The 19,130-nt window shown below is 37.4% G+C and overlaps 2 protein-coding genes across 2 annotated transcripts; both read right to left on the bottom strand.

Moving 5' to 3' along the window:
• Window positions 1–7,973: 7,973 nt before the first annotated feature.
• On the bottom strand, window positions 7,974–12,603 carry LOC149051778 (polycystin-1-like protein 2). The gene is made up of 2 exons (XM_089214739.1): window positions 11,381–12,603; window positions 7,974–10,122 (listed from the first exon to the last, which is right to left on the bottom strand). The coding sequence occupies exons 1-2, from the start codon at window positions 12,287–12,289 to the stop codon at window positions 8,662–8,664; spliced, it is 2,370 nt and encodes a 789-aa protein (XP_089070865.1). The 5' UTR covers window positions 12,290–12,603; the 3' UTR covers window positions 7,974–8,661.
• A 542-nt stretch (window positions 12,604–13,145) lies between these two features.
• Window positions 13,146–17,175, bottom strand: LOC149051777 (sperm receptor for egg jelly-like). The gene is made up of 7 exons (XM_089214734.1): window positions 16,783–17,175; window positions 16,505–16,660; window positions 15,713–15,838; window positions 15,222–15,407; window positions 14,783–15,031; window positions 13,722–14,456; window positions 13,146–13,406 (listed from the first exon to the last, which is right to left on the bottom strand). The coding sequence occupies exons 1-7, from the start codon at window positions 17,173–17,175 to the stop codon at window positions 13,146–13,148; spliced, it is 2,106 nt and encodes a 701-aa protein (XP_089070860.1).
• Between the last annotated feature and the right edge of the window lie 1,955 nt (window positions 17,176–19,130).

Genomic DNA, 19,130 nt, shown 5'->3' with positions numbered 1-19,130 from the left:
GCTGACGGCATTCATTTTAAAAAACTTTGTCCAAACTTCCCTTCTGTTTACCACAGTTATCGTTTTCTATGTAGCGTGTTCATGAAATAAGCTCAAATGCAACTCCCATTTCTATACATGCAAGATTGCTCAAGGAAAACGTCTGAATAATTTTTAGTCGACGAATTTAATTCGTTTTTTCGCGAAAGAGATCGTACATGGTTTTTGTGTATTTCTCGGGTGACATCTTGTCACACGAGAATTGAAGAGGTAGGCAACTATGCTATTATGTTCCTGCAACACTTCGTAATATTTCTGACAGGTTTTTTTATTAAACATCAATTCAGCACAAGAATCGTGAATTATAACTACCATTTCAATTTTAAAACCGGAAAACTGTTTTATCGTGGTCAATTGTATCCAAATCAGTTTGCGTCTGAACAAAACTAAAAACTACATTTGTAAAAAAAGTTGAAACATGTCTCTTCCTTTTTTAATCTATTTGTTTATTTTCATCACCTTTGTTATTTTCAAGTATTATAAAACTTGAGAACACACGTTACCAGAGTTCAGTTTGTTTGAATGAAAGAGCCCAATAGAGGCCACCGAAAATATCATCCTATTTCCGGTTGGATTTCGCTTGGGTTTACAGGGTCTTCCGGATTGAAGCCCACTCATCGCCCAATTCTTCAATCTTATGATACACAGGAGTTGCCCTCAGCAAATGCCAGTATGCTTATGTTTTATGGTTCTTCGCTCGAAAACAACGCCAATGCGATAGATTGTGTACCGTACTAAAACTCTTTTGAAGGATGTAATATGACATATGATAATACTCGATCGCTCTCACTGAAAGAAGCCACCACTATTTTTTTTTCCTTCATAAAAGGACCAATGAGACTAAAGGCTTTTTCTGCCAGGTGCGGAGTAATGGTGCCCCTCATCAAAATAAGAAATTTACTATATCAAAACAGCTGTATTAGTTTACATTTTCTCATAACCCAGAAAAAAAAAAAACTAATGAAATACGTTTTTAAGAAAACTAGTGCAGGAATCATGTTTTAAGTTAGTTTGCTTTTGTAGATCAGTATTTTGCCCACCGAAAGTTTTATCGAGTATCTCATCTGTTCAGCTACACAGATGGAAGAAATTACCATCTATCCATCAAAGAAATGAAGCTGATCGTTGTAATTGGTAACGTTTACATGGTATGTTACTAACTTCACCGGTGGGACTGATCCTGTAATACATGTGCGTGGAATAAACGAGGAGAAGTAGGAGTCCTCTGGTCGATTAATGTCATGGGAACCGGAATCAGTCGGGGTAATATTTACCACAATGTTACATGTATTATACACGCAGGGGAATCCAGCATCTCTTTGAGTCTGCGAGAAGCACAATAACATCGATATTTGTCTATATAGTAATTGGAAGAATATAATTGCAAATAATATGGAGAGAAGCTCGAGCGCTCAAAGAAAGGTGCGCAATGGAAGCAAATGTGTAAAAAATTTCCTTTCAAAGAGACCAAAAGTGATCTTTGTAGGTCAACGTTAGAGACCGGTCTGGAGGGTGTAAAGGGGGGGGGGGGAAGAATTAGGATAAAATTTACCTTATTCTCCCCCTTTCCCAAGCGATTAATGATAACCGATTCCGTCATTAATTCTGACTTCAAAACAATGCAGCATCGTTACAAAGAAAATGAATTTTGACCTTTAACAATCAACGTTTTGATGATTATTCTAACCGAAGTATTTTAATTTCCTAATTACAATTTCCATTATTATCAGTTAAATTTTTTGACAAACACGCATTCTCAGAATAAAACCTTTCCACTGCTGCTAAGCATTAACTGTTTATTGAAATGGCTGGTGACGGTATCTTAGCTTATAAAATAACCAAGGATTATTGCTAACTCACCATAAAAGCGCGTTTATTTGAGTTAATGTCAATAGATCTGAGAACTTTGTTCCTTTTAGCATCTATTAAAGTTAGCGTAAGGCGATGTTAACATGGTACTGAATTTATTTCACTATAACTGCTTTCTTTTTTCAAAATAATGGTTCCTCAGGTTTCGCTGGTTCCACCGCGATGCTCTTTTCCATCAGTTGGTGGAGGGAACTTTATAATTAAGAGTCGGCAACAAGCGAGGCCTTTACAACTTCGTGGAGTCTCATAGAATATCTAAGGCGTCCGCGGCCGCACACCCAAGAAATATAATGAAACAGGAACGATACTGGTGACTCTATCTTGTCAATGATCTAAAATAGGTTTTTTCTAGATTATTTAGAACAAGCTGCTGGAGCCAGGGTACCAGGCAAGAATCACATACCGACGAAGCGAAGGTAGTAATACGCAAACAGCTTCAATCTGTTATCTATATCTCTTTGCTTTAGTTTTGTCTAATTGAAGTTCAAAACTAATATAAAAATGATATGAAATTGCGGTGGAAAATGCCAAAAAATTATCCGGCTTAGACTCGGTTTGTAACTGTGCCTCGAGGTAAACGGGATGAGCTCTGATTGCTTTAAGCGACGACTTCACATGCTTGGAGCAAAGCAAGTACTAGTGTCTCATAGCCTTGATTTTCCCTGAATTTCCTTAACTTCCACAGACATTTGAGAATAATTCAGTCATTTTCATTATCGGGAGGTCAAACGTATGGATTAGAAATTAAATTCAAATTCCAAAAGTAAAAAAGTGTCCCGTCTCGGCATAGATAACTGTAAATAAATACACCTTATTCGATTGGCAAGTTTTGCAAGTTGTGCGGTATTATTCCAGGTCAAGAGAGTGCCGTGGAGAAACAATTAAAGTGTTATTTATGACCATCAGAAAAAATTCTGGTGTGCTTAGAGACTTGTTGCTTGAAAAAATGAACAAAAAAGAAACGACAACAGCAACAATTTCGGTTTGTTGTGTGCAACCGTTTTGTTTTTTCCGCTTTCCGTCCGTGTCATGGCGCTGTTGTACAATGCAATACTGTGGGAAATTTTGCATATTCCCTTGCCCAAATACGGCTTAAGTGGCGTAGTAGTGGATTGATAAAAAGGTAAATTTTGCGACAATGAATGAAACGACGAGGAACCGTGAAACTGAATCAATCTGTTCTTCACGATGTAGATTTATAATTTCAAAACTATGCGCAGCGAGTTCTTTGAAAAACAAAACTATTGACATCAATGACTGATGCCATATTTGTCATGGGATCGATGAAAAGCATGAATACCCTGCTATGTTTTATTTTCTCTTTTCCTAACTGGGGTGGAATTCATCAGTTAACTGTCTGCAAGGTTTTGCCGTCCGTTTAGAGAATAGCATTCTACAACTGAGGCTGATAAAAAAGTCGCAGGAAGCAGGGAGTTAATTAAAAGGGAAATGAAAGATAGACCCATCAAAAGCTGAACTGTCGCTCATCATTTTTAAAACATCTCTGTCCAAGATTCTGTTTACCACAATTATTTTTTTAAATGTAGCGTGTTTATAAACTGAGCACGAATGCAACACCCATTTCTTTTTGTGCAAGATTGTTCAAGCGAAACGTCTGAATAAGTTTTATTCGACGAACTTAATTCGTTTTTTTTTCGTGAAAGAGATCTTACGTGGTCTTTGTGTATTTCTCCGTTGACATCTTGTCAGAACAATTTCAGAAGTTAAGCAACTATGCTATTATGTCCCTGAAACCCTTCATAATATTTTTGAAAGGTTTTGCACTAAACGTCAACACAACAATCGTGAATTATAGCTACCATTTCAATTTTAAAACCGCAAAAATTGTTTTACTGTGGTTAACTGTTTCGAAATCATTTTGCAACATAACAAAACTTAAAACTACATTTGTAAACAAGTTAAAATATATCTCTTCCCTTTTTAATTTATTTGTATATTTTCATTACCTCTATAATTATTTTCAAGTATTTTAAAACTTAAGAACCGACACGTTATCAGAGTTCAGTTTGAATGAGAGTCTTTCCGGTTGGATTTCGTTTGGGATCACAGGATGTTCCAATACCGAAATGTTTAAGTCTAACCAGTCACTATTTACTTAACATTTCTATAGAATAACCACAACATCAGTAGAACTTCAGTTGTACTTACTCAGCGCAGAGTGTAAAAACAGGGCTGTGAACATTTTACAGCATTAAAGCCCTTTTATCGCCCAATTCTTCAAGCTTATGAAATACAGAAGTTGCCTTCAGCAGATGCCAGTATGCGTATGTTATATAGCTCTCGACCTAATAGGAACTTGAACGCCAACGCGACAGATTGTGAAATGTATAAAAACTCTTTTGAATTAGGTGATATGACATGGTAATACTTGATTGCTTCTCACTGACATAAGTCACCACTAGTTTTTTTCTTTATAGAAGGACCAATGAAGCTAAAGGCTTTTTCTACCAGGTGCAGAGTAATTTTTCGCTTCAGCAAAACAGGATATTCACTACAATAAGTTATTATTGAAATAGCTATATTAGTTTACATTTTCTTATGGCACAAGTAATCATAAGTTGATAAATACGTTTACAATAAAACTAGTTCAAGAATCATGTTTAAAGTTAGAAGTTTTATTTCAATCAATATTTTTCCCACCGGAAGCTTTATCGAGTACCCCATTTGTTCAACTGCACGGATGGAAGAAATTATCATCTATCAATTAAGGAAATGAAGCTGCTCGTTGTAATTGGTAACATTCATATCGTATGGCAATAACTTCACCGGCGGGACTGATCCTGTAATACAGGTATGGGGAATAAACCTGGGAAAGTAGGAATTCTCTGATTAATTAATGTAATGGGAACAGGGATTAGTCAGATTAGAATTTGCCACAATGCTACCTGTATTATAACGACACACAAGGAAATCCAGCATTTGTTTGAGTCTGCGAGAAGCACAAGAACATCGATATTTGGTTATTTAGTAATTGGGAGAGTGAAACAGGAGATAATGTGCATGAAAGCTCGAGTGCTCGAAAAAAGCCTCGCAGAGGAAACAAATGCGTGAAAAATTTCCTTTTAAAGAGACAAAAAGTGTTCTTTATGGCTCAATGTTAGTAACCGGTCTGGAGAAGGGGGGGGGGAGGGGGGAGGGGGAGGGGGAGGGGGAGGGGGAAGGGGGTTGTAATAACTTTTTCATAAATTCTGACCTCAAAACAACGCAGCATCGTTACAAAGAAAATACGTTTTTGACCTTTTACCAGTCAACGTTTTGATGATTGTTCTAACTACTTATCTCACTACTCATCGGATCTAAATTGTTGGTAAACGCGCTTTTTCTGATTAAGACCTTTTCAGTGCAGCTGAGCATCAGCTGTCTAGAGAATTGGCTGGTGACGGTATTTTAAGTTCCAAAATAATCAAGGATTACCGCTAACTCGCCACACAAGCACGTTTATTTCTAACAATGTCAATAGATCTGAAGAGATTTTTTTTTCCTTATGGCATCGATTAAAATTAGTCTAAGACAATGTTAATCTGGTATTGTGTTCCTTTCCCAATACAGGAAATTTTGATCACAACAAATTTCAATACGGGCAAGAATTGTAAAAAATTACCTTATTAAAGTTGTTGTTTCATAAAATTTGAACAAATTCGCAGCGATAGTGTGGATCTGATATGTTGGCTCGAAGATGTTCTTCACAAAATGAATAATAAATAAACTTCAGGTTGGTATTCCACAAATGTGTACACAAAATTATCCAAACATAAATTGTGGGACTCGAATATGCGCCATTTTTCTGACCAAAACAAAAAGGATAATGGAGAAAGGATGATGTTATGAAAAAAGAAATTGCCTTTTCGGGCGACTTTTTCTCAAGGATATGAAAAAATATAATAATAATAATAATAATGATAAGCTTGATAATAGTATTGATAGGTACGATGATGATGATGATAATGAAGATTATAATTATGATAATAATAGTAGTAAAAGCCGTTTTCTAGGTAAAAAGCGTACGTTTACACGATTTTGTTTGTATAGTAAACATTGCGATTAGAATTACGAAGTTTCTGTTCAATTATCTTCTCTTTCTTAAATTGCTTTTTATTCCAGCGTTGATAAAGCTCGTATTAGTTACAACATATGTTACGCCGACAAAGCTCTCTCAAGTGTTCAACGGAAAGGATATGTAAGGCCCTTAGATGAATGTTTAACCGAATGATATAGTCCTTTTTATTTAATTTCTATATCGCAAGAGATCAACAAGCTTTGAGCTTGCTTGCTATCGCACAGAATGCGGCGACACATGGTCTTGCGCGCTTCGACAAGTTAATTCGAAAGTAGTTATCATCAACTAAATGGATTGAACAAAACTATACCTTTTTGTAATCAAGACGGATCCAAATACGAATAATTAGCTTGTTCCCTCAGGCGTAAACCTGTTTTAGGCGGGCGCTTGACTGTTCGTTTTTCTCTCGATGTTTTTGTAATCCCTTAGTTCTTATACGACTGTGAATATATGAAAGTCATATAGTTTACATATGAAAGTCATATTTACCCCTTTATTCTTCTACTCTTTTTGGAAACAAGGAAGATTAACTTCTATGTTGTTATTAAGTCATAAAAAATAATAATAAAAAAATAATCAGCGGAGTATAACAGTGCATATGTGAAGTAAAACGAGTGAGTCAGGTATCGCACTGCTAAGAATGATCTCAAATGATTGAGCCATTTTTTTGCGCTGTTCATTCTCTTTTACAGGGCCCCTCGCAAGAGTAAGTTAGCCATCTGAGTAAGTTAGCGTAAAAAAATTCACCAGATCACAGGTAAGTCGCTGATTAAGCACTGCTTTTTATAACCCCCTACTGCCACATTTGGCACTCGAAAAAAGGTAAAAGGAAAAAGGCGGCCTTATCGCAGGTTATAAAACGCCTGTTCGACATGAAACTATTTCGATAATTCACGTAACGTTTTCACCGACAGGAGTTTGTGAGTCGTCTATTGAGTCAAATTAAACTATCGCTGTTCACGAGAATTGGAAAAACGCTTTAATAACAATGCGGCTCGCCTTTAATTAGTGCCCTATGGTTAACTCTATCACACCTTGGGATTTACTTCACGCGCATAGCCGTTTGATTGACAGCAGCTGAAATCTGCAAGTGACTCAAGTATTCCTAAAGCTAAATCTTTTGACCAGTCACCGCTGGGTAGACATACAATTGATATTCCGTTCGATGATAAAGTGGGCAGTGTAAGTACATATCGCGAAAGACAATAGCATGCAAGGCCACCAAAAGTTGAAATACCCTTTAAGTTTTCTGTAACTTTTATAGCTTCTTCCTTTGCGAAAGTTTTGGAACTAGCGAAATTATTCAACTCTGTACTGAAAGTAATATGTAACCAAAATGATCAGAACTGGAATAACATGCCAAATAAACAAGGTTCGGTTGGTTTTACGAGTACTTGACAACCAAGAACGTGCTCGCGAAAGCTAATTGGGGAATATGTGACTGAGAAGCAATCACTTCCCAAGAAGCGCCATTTACCTTACCACGGACGTGAAGAGTCGGAAGGGTCTCGCCATGGTGGTGGCTTATAGTGTTTGAGCCCTTTGTTGACATTAATGAAATCAGTTAAGTTCTCGAGGACGTGTGGAATGCTCCTAATCGGGATCAGTCATTTTTTAACGCTTACTAGAGGGGAGGGGTATTAGGGCGGGATCCCATGGGGAAGGGGGGGGGGATCGTACGTCACCAACAAAGTACAAAGGGAGGACTAGAGAATTTCAGATAACAGCCGCTGCGCAATTTGTCGACGCTGAACGATTATGTGGCTAGTCGTGCTCAAACCAATCTGCATCGTACCCAAATTAAAAAAAAAAAAAATTAAATTAAATAAAAGATCGAAAAATGCGCGAAACCAAACCTATTCTACCATTATGACATTATTCCAGTGTCTTTTTCGTGGAAACTTAAACAAGCACGAGGGAGGGGGGGTGGGAGGGAGGGAGTAGAGTGAGTGACTACGCTCGAGACCAGCAAAATTCCAATCCTCTATACATACATACATAACTTTATTTCCGTTGGAATTTCAGAGTAGCATAGTGGTGCTAGTTTCTCCGAAGAAAGAAACTGTCTAAGTGAGTAAATAAGTAAGTTTCATTCATTGAAAACATTAATTCAATTTCGTAATCAAATTGCAATAAATAAAACCAATAAAATATATTAAAAAAAGATAAGTAAAGTTACTTGTTGCTTGACAATAAAATGATCAATAGTATTCACAGCAAGTATTACGAAAGTCTCAAATACAAATGTATTAAAATCATTCAAATCATCGAGGCTCGAACATATTCGTCTACATCGTTTCATTTTTTGCAGCAAAATATTGCAGGCGGAATATATAACATAACAATACTTAACTTTCCTAGTGTTACTCTGTTTTCAATGATATGAAGGAGTTTATATTTTTTCGTTGTTGAATACGAACCATATTTATATACAATCAATAGGCTCCAAAGAAAAGTTAAATAGAGGTTCTTCCTCCGAGATAATGTGAAATAAATAACTTTCTGAGTTTTTTTTCCTGTTTTTTGTTACTTGCCACAATGACACGACAAGCTGGGGAATCCCTGCTGTTGCTTTGTGTGTGCGAGGTGATTTACGCTTAACTATCTGTTATTTTAATTGATTTTAGATGAATTGTTTCACTTCCTTTCACCTTTTCTTTTGACTCTTTCTCAACCTAGTGGTTATGAGCCTCTGCTGTTTTTAATAAATAATCAAATTCTTCGTCTTCCGTTGTGAAACCTGAAATAATACTCTCCAGCCGCTGTAACAGGTCATGCTGTCTCCTCCGTAATTTACAGAGGGAAGACTCGACGACATCCTCTAGAAATCTTACTTTCTTTTTTTCTCTACGTTTGCTGCAGTCGTCATTGCTTTTACTTTTCAGAGATTTTAACATGTTGCTTATCTTGTCGAACAATGCTTGTCTCCCTGTACTGCATTGCTGTTTATCTATTGTTTCTCTAGATCTTTTCTTCCCCCAAGCTACGACAGTTTGACTTGTTAAATCAAAGTTGAGATTGGAACTGTTCTTGGGGTCAAGGCCAACGTTTCCTAATTCTTTGTCCTTCACTTGTGCCAACGTTTTGGAGGTCCTCGACTGTTTCAATGTATTACTGATTGCATCGAAAAATTTTGTTCTTTCTTTTGAGCTCGAGCAACGGTTCTCATCGATAAGTTCATACAGTTCACTTTCGCTCACGTTGTTCTTAGCATCCAAAAGAGCATCGTTGATTATGCCGATAAAGAAGTTCATACAGAGAATGGTCAGAGTGAAGAGAATTAGGAAGGCGAATATTTTGGCGTATATGGTGTTAGCCTGTGCCAATTCATTGATTGGTCTAGCTTTCACTCGACCAAGAGTTAGCTCGAGTTGGAAATAAGCTCCTTTCAGAATCGAAGAGTAGCGCTCAGTTACAGAGCCAAACATCAAGACACCGAAGTGCAAAAATGCCACAAAGAAAATGGATAAAACGATGCTAAAGGATGACAAATATCGTGCAGATATCGTCAATGTTTTGGAGAATAGAACAACATAGTTGTTGAAGCGAATGATCCGCAATAGCTTGATGGTGACGATGAAAATAAGAATTCCAATTACGACATTTTCCACTTCTTGGCAAGTGATAGCTTCTTGGAAACTTAGATTTTCGTAAATGTTTCTATGCAGTTTGCCCATGGTTGACATGACTTTACTTTGTCGTATTATGTACATCACCACGGCAATTAAAGAGAAGACAATTTGGAATATCTCGATCCAATTCCACATGAGCTTGAAATATCGAAAACGATGATTGTAAAGCCTGAAAATTTCTCTGACAAAATACAGTAAAAAAAATACAATGTGCAGAAACAAGCAAATAAAATAAAACTGATGCGAGGGTGTTCCCGTAAAATCAAGTGAAAGAACACGAGTTTGCATGGAGGCTGCTATCAGTCCAGATGCATCAACTTCATAGAAGTATGTGGCAACACCTAAAATATTCACCGACGGATTGAATGTCGAAAACTCTGCCAGGACAACTCTCGTTTTTCTGTCAAGCCAACCGTTGTTCTGTAAACTTGTTATTATGCTGAATCCCGTATGGTTATCATACCCAAGGTCTGCTACAAATCCTCCTCCATCATAAAAGGAGAACTGTCCCATCGAGCGGGCAATTGCCGACAAAAGAACAATTGCCCGCTCGATGGTAACTGCCTTCAATCCTCAGTCGTCTATCAAGCCACCGTCACACGGAAAGACAACAACATCTCTGAAACATACATCGGACTCACAGAAACCAACTTCAAAACAAGACACAGAAATCACACCGCATCATTCCGCCACGCCAAGCACAAAAACTCTACCGAACTTAGCAAACACATCTGGACACTCAAGAACGACAACATTGACTATTCTATCTCATGGCGCGTCTTATCATCTAACTCTCCCTACAACAGCTCCAGTAAAAGATGCAACCTCTGCCTAAAAGAAAAATTCCTTATAATTTACCGACCCGACCTCTCATCACTAAATAAGCGTAACGAACTCGTATCTTCATGCCGGCACAGAAACAAAGCGTTGCTACGCAACAGCTGAACTCTAAAGTTTTTAAGTTTACCGCGTATTATGCAAATTTTCCTAGTATATAAACGATAGTCACATGAATATTCTTTCATTAAACCCCTGAAGAGTGAAGCGATTCACGAAACAGGCTTGTCGGGAAATGTAGTTACGTCCTTTTTTCCTCTCATAATATTTATATATATATATATATATATATAACTAACTGCAGACAGTACTGTTTCGGCCTTCTGGGCCTCATCAGTGCAGTGCTGTGGGATCACCTAAGCCATGCCAGAGTGCTCAAGCTAGAAATACTAGTGAGCGTGCATAATGCTAGCAGCAATGACTCGTCCTAGTAGAGTGCTCAATTTGGACATGAAAGCAAAGCTTTGTATGCCAAAGAGCTATATATATATATATATATAGGAAGTTTGCGAGTCGATTTTCGCGTGGAACAGTGCTCAATACGTTGAAGCAGAGCAGAATAAATATTATGAGAGGAAAAAGGACGTAACTACATTTCCCGACAAGCCTGTTTCGTGAATTCACGAAACAGGCTTGTCGGGAAATGTAGTTACGTCCTTTTTCCTCTCATAATATTTATATATATATATATATATATATATATATATATATATATATGTACTTTTAAGTACAGTATGCATAGATGAGTAGAACCGGTTTGAGTCACACAAACGAGTTAGTATTTATGGGCATGCTGTAGACTATTATTCCCACGTGCTCATTCCCATGGTACCCAACCCCTTAAATAGTATGTTTGTATGAGGTAGCCGCTTTAACACGCGAGTTTTAGCAACGAAATTATGGTAATGAAATAATGTCTACTCACCTTGTCAAAGTTTGGTAGTCCATCTCGGATTGATTTCGTCATGAAGTAACGATGGTCATTTCGGTTTCCATAACACACTGCCATAAGCAAGAAAGCGAAGACCAAGTATAAACCCAACTCTGTGAAATAACGTGCCAGGTTCTGTTTCTTAACTTGTCGTCTCCTCATCTCTTCCACCTCTGATAATTTCAGTGCCCAAAAATGTTTCTTATAGTACCCAGTTTTAACTTGCTGAGGGCCTTCGCAGGCGTGTACTTTTGATCTCTTCGCCTTTATCTTTAAAATGGCCGCGAATGTTAAAGCTGTGAAGAACACTTTTACTGGTTCCTTGATTGTTACATCCTGTGCGAATGAAATAAACATCGAAGACAGCCACTGCTCACTGACACTCTTTTCCCAATTTAGACTGTAGGAAATTGAAAACGCAGCCGAAACAGTACAAGAAAAACATAACAAACACCAAGCGACACCACAGATCAGGGTACCTTTGAGACAATGGTCATTGTTCTTCGCAGACTTTTCAGCTCCTTTCTGAAACAGAAACACTATGACAATGTTTATGGGCGTCACAAGGAGCGCGCTTTCAATTCCAGTCACCACTTGTTTCCACGACATTTTCAGCGGTCCGACTTGGATAGGCTGTTCATATTTGCCTTCTAACTTATAGAACATCGCGTTAGCAAACATGGATGTCAAAAGTACTGAAAGACAGCAAGAAAGCCGCTGCACTCTTGTAAAGTGGCTTTTTCTTAGCTTGGCTGCCACTGAAATCCAAATGTGCCACTCCGCGAGGCCTCTTCGCCAACGTCTTGCAACTTCATCGCCAAAAGCCAGATGATTTGAGTTCTTGTCGATTATTCGCTCGATGCGCCCGTCTCCGCGCTCAAGAGCAAACCACTGATTGGCCATGAATTTCCACGACTGCTTGGATTGTACGTCCCGAATGACAATTTCCTCCAGGTACCAAGAGGGATCATCTCCAAAATTATCATGTCTAATCTGTAATTCTTGAATCGAACCAAGTGATTTGTTAACATAAAGTACAAAAACATCTGAATTACCTCGAGAGAATAACGTTTGAACTGCACCAGGCTCTTCTTGGCTAAGCTGAAGAATACCACTCTTTCCTTCAGAACCGTAGATCTCCAAACTAACATGAGCAGTCGTGCTGGAGTTTTTCCAAGCCCCTGTGGTAACCGCTATAACGTATTCATAGGTGCTGCTTGAAGATGATGGAAGTTGGATCGGTAATTCCCTCTAGAAAAACATGATAAACCATGAGTTCTTAACACAGCTAGCTAATTTGTATTCTTAATTCGCCTTTTTGTCCCATTCCAAAAAGAGAAAAAAAAACCCGTAAACTTTGTAAACAGTTTAATTTAATTAGCTGTCACTTCACTTTTAAACATTATTTTTTTTCAAGGATATGCTCAACGCAGTTTTAAGTTAAAATTTCAGTCTCAAAAAAACCTTGAAAACTAATTATGTTGTCAACATTAAAACCTTTTTTATTTAAACCCTTTAACTCCCAGAGATTATCAACATGTAACTTCTCCCAAAAATGTCCGCGCATTATCCAGGTACAAGGTTATGAGAAAATTCAAATTTATCAGAGAGAAGTTGTTATCTTGATCTATTAGCAACTTTTCATGACTTTTTTATATAAAAAAAAAAAGATGTATGGCAACCGGAGCGGAGAATTGACGGCCAGATCATGAAAGTGAAAGGGTTATACTGGAGAGCATGCTCTGTTAAAACAATGGTCCTAAGCAAAATCTAGTTCGACACTTACATTTTTCCCGTCTTCCTTGTCCAATTTCCTTACGACAACAAGCACAGTCATATAACACAATAAAACCACCGCAATAGCCACGATTACTGCAATATTTCCAGTTTCTGATAATTGCTGAAACTCGACTAGAACCTTGTCGAAGTCAATAGGATTCGGTTCGACTAAGAGACTTCCCCCAAATGATGTCAAATGGCTACAGCTACAGTTTAAAAATCCATTTAATTCTGCTAAAACCTGAAATAATAAAATACAAGGAAGATGTTAACAATAAAAATTATCATTTTGGCTGTCAAAACTGATCACACTGTATCTTTTCTGTTTAAAGGCGCTGCTAGGCCCCAGCTGGTTATCAAATCGATTCGACTTTTGTCTAGTCAAAGATTAGCCTGAATTCAATGATAAGCTTAATGAGTTAAGACTACCACAAGACGACTTGCTTTTGCAAACAATACTCGGGAAAGCTCAAATCATTTGAACTTTGTCGAATACAATGTCAAATTATAAAAAAAAAAGATTGTCCTGAAAATCGTCCCTTAACTTTTCACTTACCCGACAGCCAGATGATATCCACTTGTCAAAATTTTCTGACCAGTAAACACAACTACCCAAGGTCAACTTCAGAGTGTAGTTCTGGTCTGTTGTGGAATCATAAACTGGCATCACAGGGACATTTGCACTCTGGGGTGGGGTGGGTGGTGGATCTTTGACTTCGACGCAGGAGCGCTTCCTTCGCCTTCCACCAAGACAAGATCTTTTCTCCCTTTTATGAGATAAGTTCACTGTGGCATTGTAATTTTTTAAGCCGAGAAAGTACTTCCCAGGACGCTCAGCCAGAACTTGTATCGGTGTATGTGGATTCAAGGAGCAAACTGTTTGCCCTTCACTTTTGTTATGAGCACTTATCATCCAGACACACTTTTTGTCATAAGAGATAGTAGCATTGAAGTCGTAGTTTTGAGTTGTCGGTCGCTGACTAAAACGCATATAGACAAACAAATGTACGGTTGGATCTTGAGGTTTGATTTCCAGCATCAGCAGGGTGTTTTCATACTTGACGTTTATCTCGTGGAAACGTAGATCATCGTTCTTTGTGAAATACCATGACTTTTCTGAAGCAGAGATTTTCTGAAGTTTTAAAGGCGTAACGATAACAATGCCTTCCTTAAGATTTGATACTTTAATAAGCTCGCTATTGTTGTTTTTCAAGAGCAGGGTTACAACATCAGAGCCAACTCGCTCCTTTGTGGCGTCCCAAGTGTAAGGATTGAAAGAAAACGAGTGCATCTAAAAGAAGAATAATTAAGAATTTTGCTTGTTCGTTTTTTGTGGACTGCTATAATTGAACACGTAAACATGGTAATCCTTCTTACTATTAATCATGAGTTATCATAAGTTGAGATCAAAATAAAACTGAAAATATATTTGAAAAACAACAAAAAATAAATAACATTCATGTGGTCTCTTCGGTCACATGACTCGATTCTTTTTTGCTGCCAAAGTGCCAGAGTTGAACAAGTCAAAAGCAAAACAAGAAATATGATTTCTGGAGGTAATCGGTATCTGCAAAAAAAACTTGCATTGAAATTTGCCTGAAGGGCAGGAGTACTTACCTGAACATTTACAAAACTTGTTTTGTTTACTCCAGAGAGTAACAATTGGCTTTTAGACGGTAAGATAAACCGGCCTTTTCCTGCTTTTATTTTCAGTCCTGAAAGTCTATGAAGGCTGTATCTTCCTAGTGTCATGGATAGTTGTCCTGCCGTGAATGATATTGTGCTTTCATCAGGTACTGTCAAGGCCAACATTGAGTCTGCAACTTTCTCGAGGGTCTTCATTGAAATCTTCACCAGCAGTTTACCCTGTAGAAATTTCATAAATAACCATATAATGTAAGCAAACTATGGATTTTCGCAAGCTTAAAACAAACAAACAAACAAAAAATCCTTAAAAGGTCCCAAATATGAATGAAGAAGTGGGTAACGGTTAAGTTTACAACAATCATCAATGGACCATTCGCCAATGAATATAGACTAATGTACATTACAGTACCAGTTGTTGAAAACTTGATTTGAAGTTTTCTGATGCAATCACTGCTGCTGCCTTCAACACGCTATTAAGACATGAAGCCAAGTTTTCTGCTGATTGCTTTGTCAGTGGTTTGTCTGCTACGTCTTGTTTCTGGGCAAGAGACCATAGTCGTGACGTCATTGAACTGATAGCAGATAAGGAGAAATTCTGTGGAGTGCAAATGAATTTAAATGAAGCTAAAAATGCTTGCTTTCAGATTTCTTTCCTATGACCGTCCTAGAGATAATTTGTGGCGAATTAGTTAAAGTATATACAAAACTATAGGTTGGTTCATTTGATAACGCAATAGTTGCTTGTTTTTGTGCTTGTTCATTTCCGTTTTCTTCGTCTTTGCTGTTGTTGTTATTGCTGTTTTTCTTGAGCTTTTCTGGTCAAATAGTTTCATGGTATGAAAACTTGACGTAACCACCAACGCTATTCCAGCCCCAAACAATATTACGTAATTAACTTACCAAAAACTGATGGGGCACTTTCTCCACAACCTGAAGAGCAGAGCCGATAACTGATGATTTTTGAAGCAGGTCGAAGACAGTTTTCGTTTCCAAGGGCGAAATTTTATCAAGGATGTCGTTCATCACCTTAAACAACCATAAAGATTTTAGCTTAAAGTTATTGAAACCAGTAAAGAAATAGGCAACCAGACTGTATCCCCCATGTGAGGCTCGTTCCAAAGATATTGATCTAAAGACATATTTAGACTTAACGTATTAGATTTCCCTATGACATTGCCAGTTAAAACCCATCAAATGATTTGCAAGGGCATGATTGATCTAAATGCATCAAATCACCGAAAACGTCCAAGCAGAAAAAAGAGGAATATTTGGTGATTTCTGCCCATGAAATGTATTTTTAATCCTCAATTTCAAGACGTTGTAAGCATTCCTTTGAAATTTATTTAAAGCATTCTCCTCAGCATTCTTCATTCGTCAGAACGGAAGGTGAATCGCGAGAATAATGGAAAGTCAACGCTTAAAATGCACGAAACAATTCTCGTGCTGCAAAAACATCAGATATTTAACGCATAAGCCTCCATTTTTCTCAAAAGTATGTTGATATATTTAATGTATTATACTTGTCTGCTCTACGAAAGTTGATTTTTTTGTATTGTTATTATTTTCTTCATACAAATGTCTTCTCATTTTTTTGCACGTTTGGCCCTTGGCAAACTCTTTGCTTTTCGGATACTATCAGAATGAACTAGTTTTGTTTCACTTTTTAAGTAACGAATTGAGTTTGAAAAGTACCTTGTATTTCTCCAGCAAATCCATTGAGGTTTCATGTGAAACTGATCGAAGTAAAGCGTTTGCTATTAGCGCCGCTTCTGTCAGGTTTTTGATCTTAATGAATTTCTCACGAAGGTTTGCGATAAATTCGGGTGTTACATTCTGAGATGGCTTGATCTGCAAAAGTCAAAAGTAGTTATCTATAACTATAATTAATATATTACTAATAGGGACTAAAAGAAATCAAATATTCTCACATCCTTTCACGCTAAACATTAAACTAATGGTTAGCGACCTACCTGAACTTTCAAAGAGACTGGGGAGGCAGAAATTCCAAAATCGTCGGTCACTGTAGCGATAACTTTGACAGTAAAATTATCTGTACTGATCCCAGGCGGTATCCAAGAGGTAGTTATGTTGTTGTTAGCGCCACGATATAACACATTGTACAAACCATTCTCTAGCCTGTATTGAAACTGGTAGGACAGAGGGGTGGTGTCACTTTCCCAGTTGCTACAGCTCAGACTGAAATTAGTCTCCAGTGAGATGCCGCTTGGCGGAGTGATGGAGCAGTCCCCTCCTCTAGGGGGTATTGCTGTAGGGGTTATTGCTGGAGAAAAATCGTAAGTATTACTATCAGTCCCAATCCTTACATCTAATAGACCATTAACAGAGTCAGGGGAAAAATTCATGCGCCATACAGCTGCACAATTTCTTGCAATTACCGGTACAGAAAAGTTCTAAATAGACCTGTGATATCTAACACCAGGAGTTCCAGATATATTGAAAGAAAATAAACTTTAGTCGAAAAATTAGAATGCAGCGTGAGCTGGAAAAGAAAGATTATAAAAAAAGGAGTAAACTCATACAGGTTACTTTAATGAGAAATCTAAGCAAAATATTCGCCGCATTTAACCCTTTAACTCCCAGAAGTGATTAACATGTAACATCTCCCTGTGACATCCAACCAACTGAGAAATGTGTGGCAGCTAGAGGGAGAGTTAACAATTAGATCTTGGAAGTTAAAGGGTTAACAGTTTTCTCAACATCTACATGTGCTCGTACACGTGCATTAACAGCTTTAATATTGACGAAACTCGTACTTATGCAGATTTCCTACAAACTCATGTCATGACTTCAAACCTTTGATTATCACTTCAATCTTCGATTAGAACGACATGTTAACCGAGCTCTTTTTTACTGTTTACTGTATAAAGTATCATACCTTGTTGCGACGACGATAGCGACGGCGATGCTTAAGATGGATGAGAATGTTAATCTTCGATTACAAGGACATGTTAACCGATCTCTTTTTTTTTTTCACAGGTTTGTATATTTTTCAAAATATTCGGTAGCGAATGACAGGGAACGCAAACGGTAATTTTAAGCTTGTCACCATTACTCAATTTACAAAACTTGAACGAAACGGATATTTTATAATAAGTGGACGTTAAAGAGGACCTTTTCGGTTTTCTTTCAACACAGGTTTTACTAAATGTGTTATAACACCATAAGTCGCCACTGTTACGAAGTACTTTACCCGAACTGTGCTAAACGAACGGACACTGTTGGAATACATTACAAATACCTCGAACATCCCCATTGTTAACGCTATTATGAGAGGAAAAGACTAATAAGCAATGGCTTTAGGTAAATGATACGGTAGTTGGATAAATGTTTTATTACTTAGCTATTGGCTTGATTGCGATACTCTCCGGCGTTAATTTCTGTGCACGTTTTTTCGTAACTAACACCATCGCATTCTCGAGTACATTAAGCACTTTGATGCTCACTTAAAGGAGAATGAAAAATAAATTCCATATTTCTACTTATTCAGTTTAGGTTATTTAAATCAAATTGAGTCAAACGTTCTTGCGACAACACGATCAAGACTTATGTACAACTACCGGTAATTTACGAGTGTTAGCCTACCTGGAACGATAACCTTCAAATACAGTTTACGCATTAATCCTTAAAACCCTTCTAACAATGACTCACATTTAATTTATCCCCACAGTACCACTCCTAAGTCACACATTAAGCACATGAGAATAAAAGAGATGATCACCAACTAAAGAAGCTTTTGATTGTTCTCCTTGATTCACCTACAGGGGGTGAGAGGGATAATCTATGTACCCCTAAATATTAAAGGGAAGGAGGCAGGTCAAAATAAAAACATGACGTCAAAGAGGAGATTGCCCATGAATTTCAGTCCTGATTAGAAGAGGATTATTGGTTTTCCAGATTTTTTTCTTTTTAAACTCAAATATCTTGTGATCAATTGACTAAATCAAAGTTTCCTTTGAAGAATGGGTAACAGCATTTGTAAGAACACCACTTTTGAAATCTTGAGCCTGAATATTTATTGCCATCCAATTTACATGTTACAACGTGGTAAATACTGCAAAATTAAATAATTGCACAATTCTTAACAAAGGATGACAGGCTACAGACTCAGCTCCAACAACTTTTGAAGAAGTACGTATGGCAATCATACAGTTACAACTATGATTAATATAAGTGAAAAGTTTGAAAGCTGACAAATAATCATTACAATCATTGAACCTTATGCATTCTAACAAAAACAGGGTCAATAGCTCCAGAGATTCTCTCATACATTCGTGTTTACAAAAAATCATTAACTTTT

Source organism: Pocillopora damicornis, chromosome 1 (assembly GCF_964200805.1).
Source record: "Pocillopora damicornis chromosome 1, jaPocDami1.2, whole genome shotgun sequence".
Classification (NCBI taxonomy): domain Eukaryota; kingdom Metazoa; phylum Cnidaria; class Anthozoa; order Scleractinia; family Pocilloporidae; genus Pocillopora; species Pocillopora damicornis.
The sequence above is the reverse complement of the archived record's forward strand: the minus strand, read 5'-3'. Positions and strand labels throughout refer to the sequence as shown.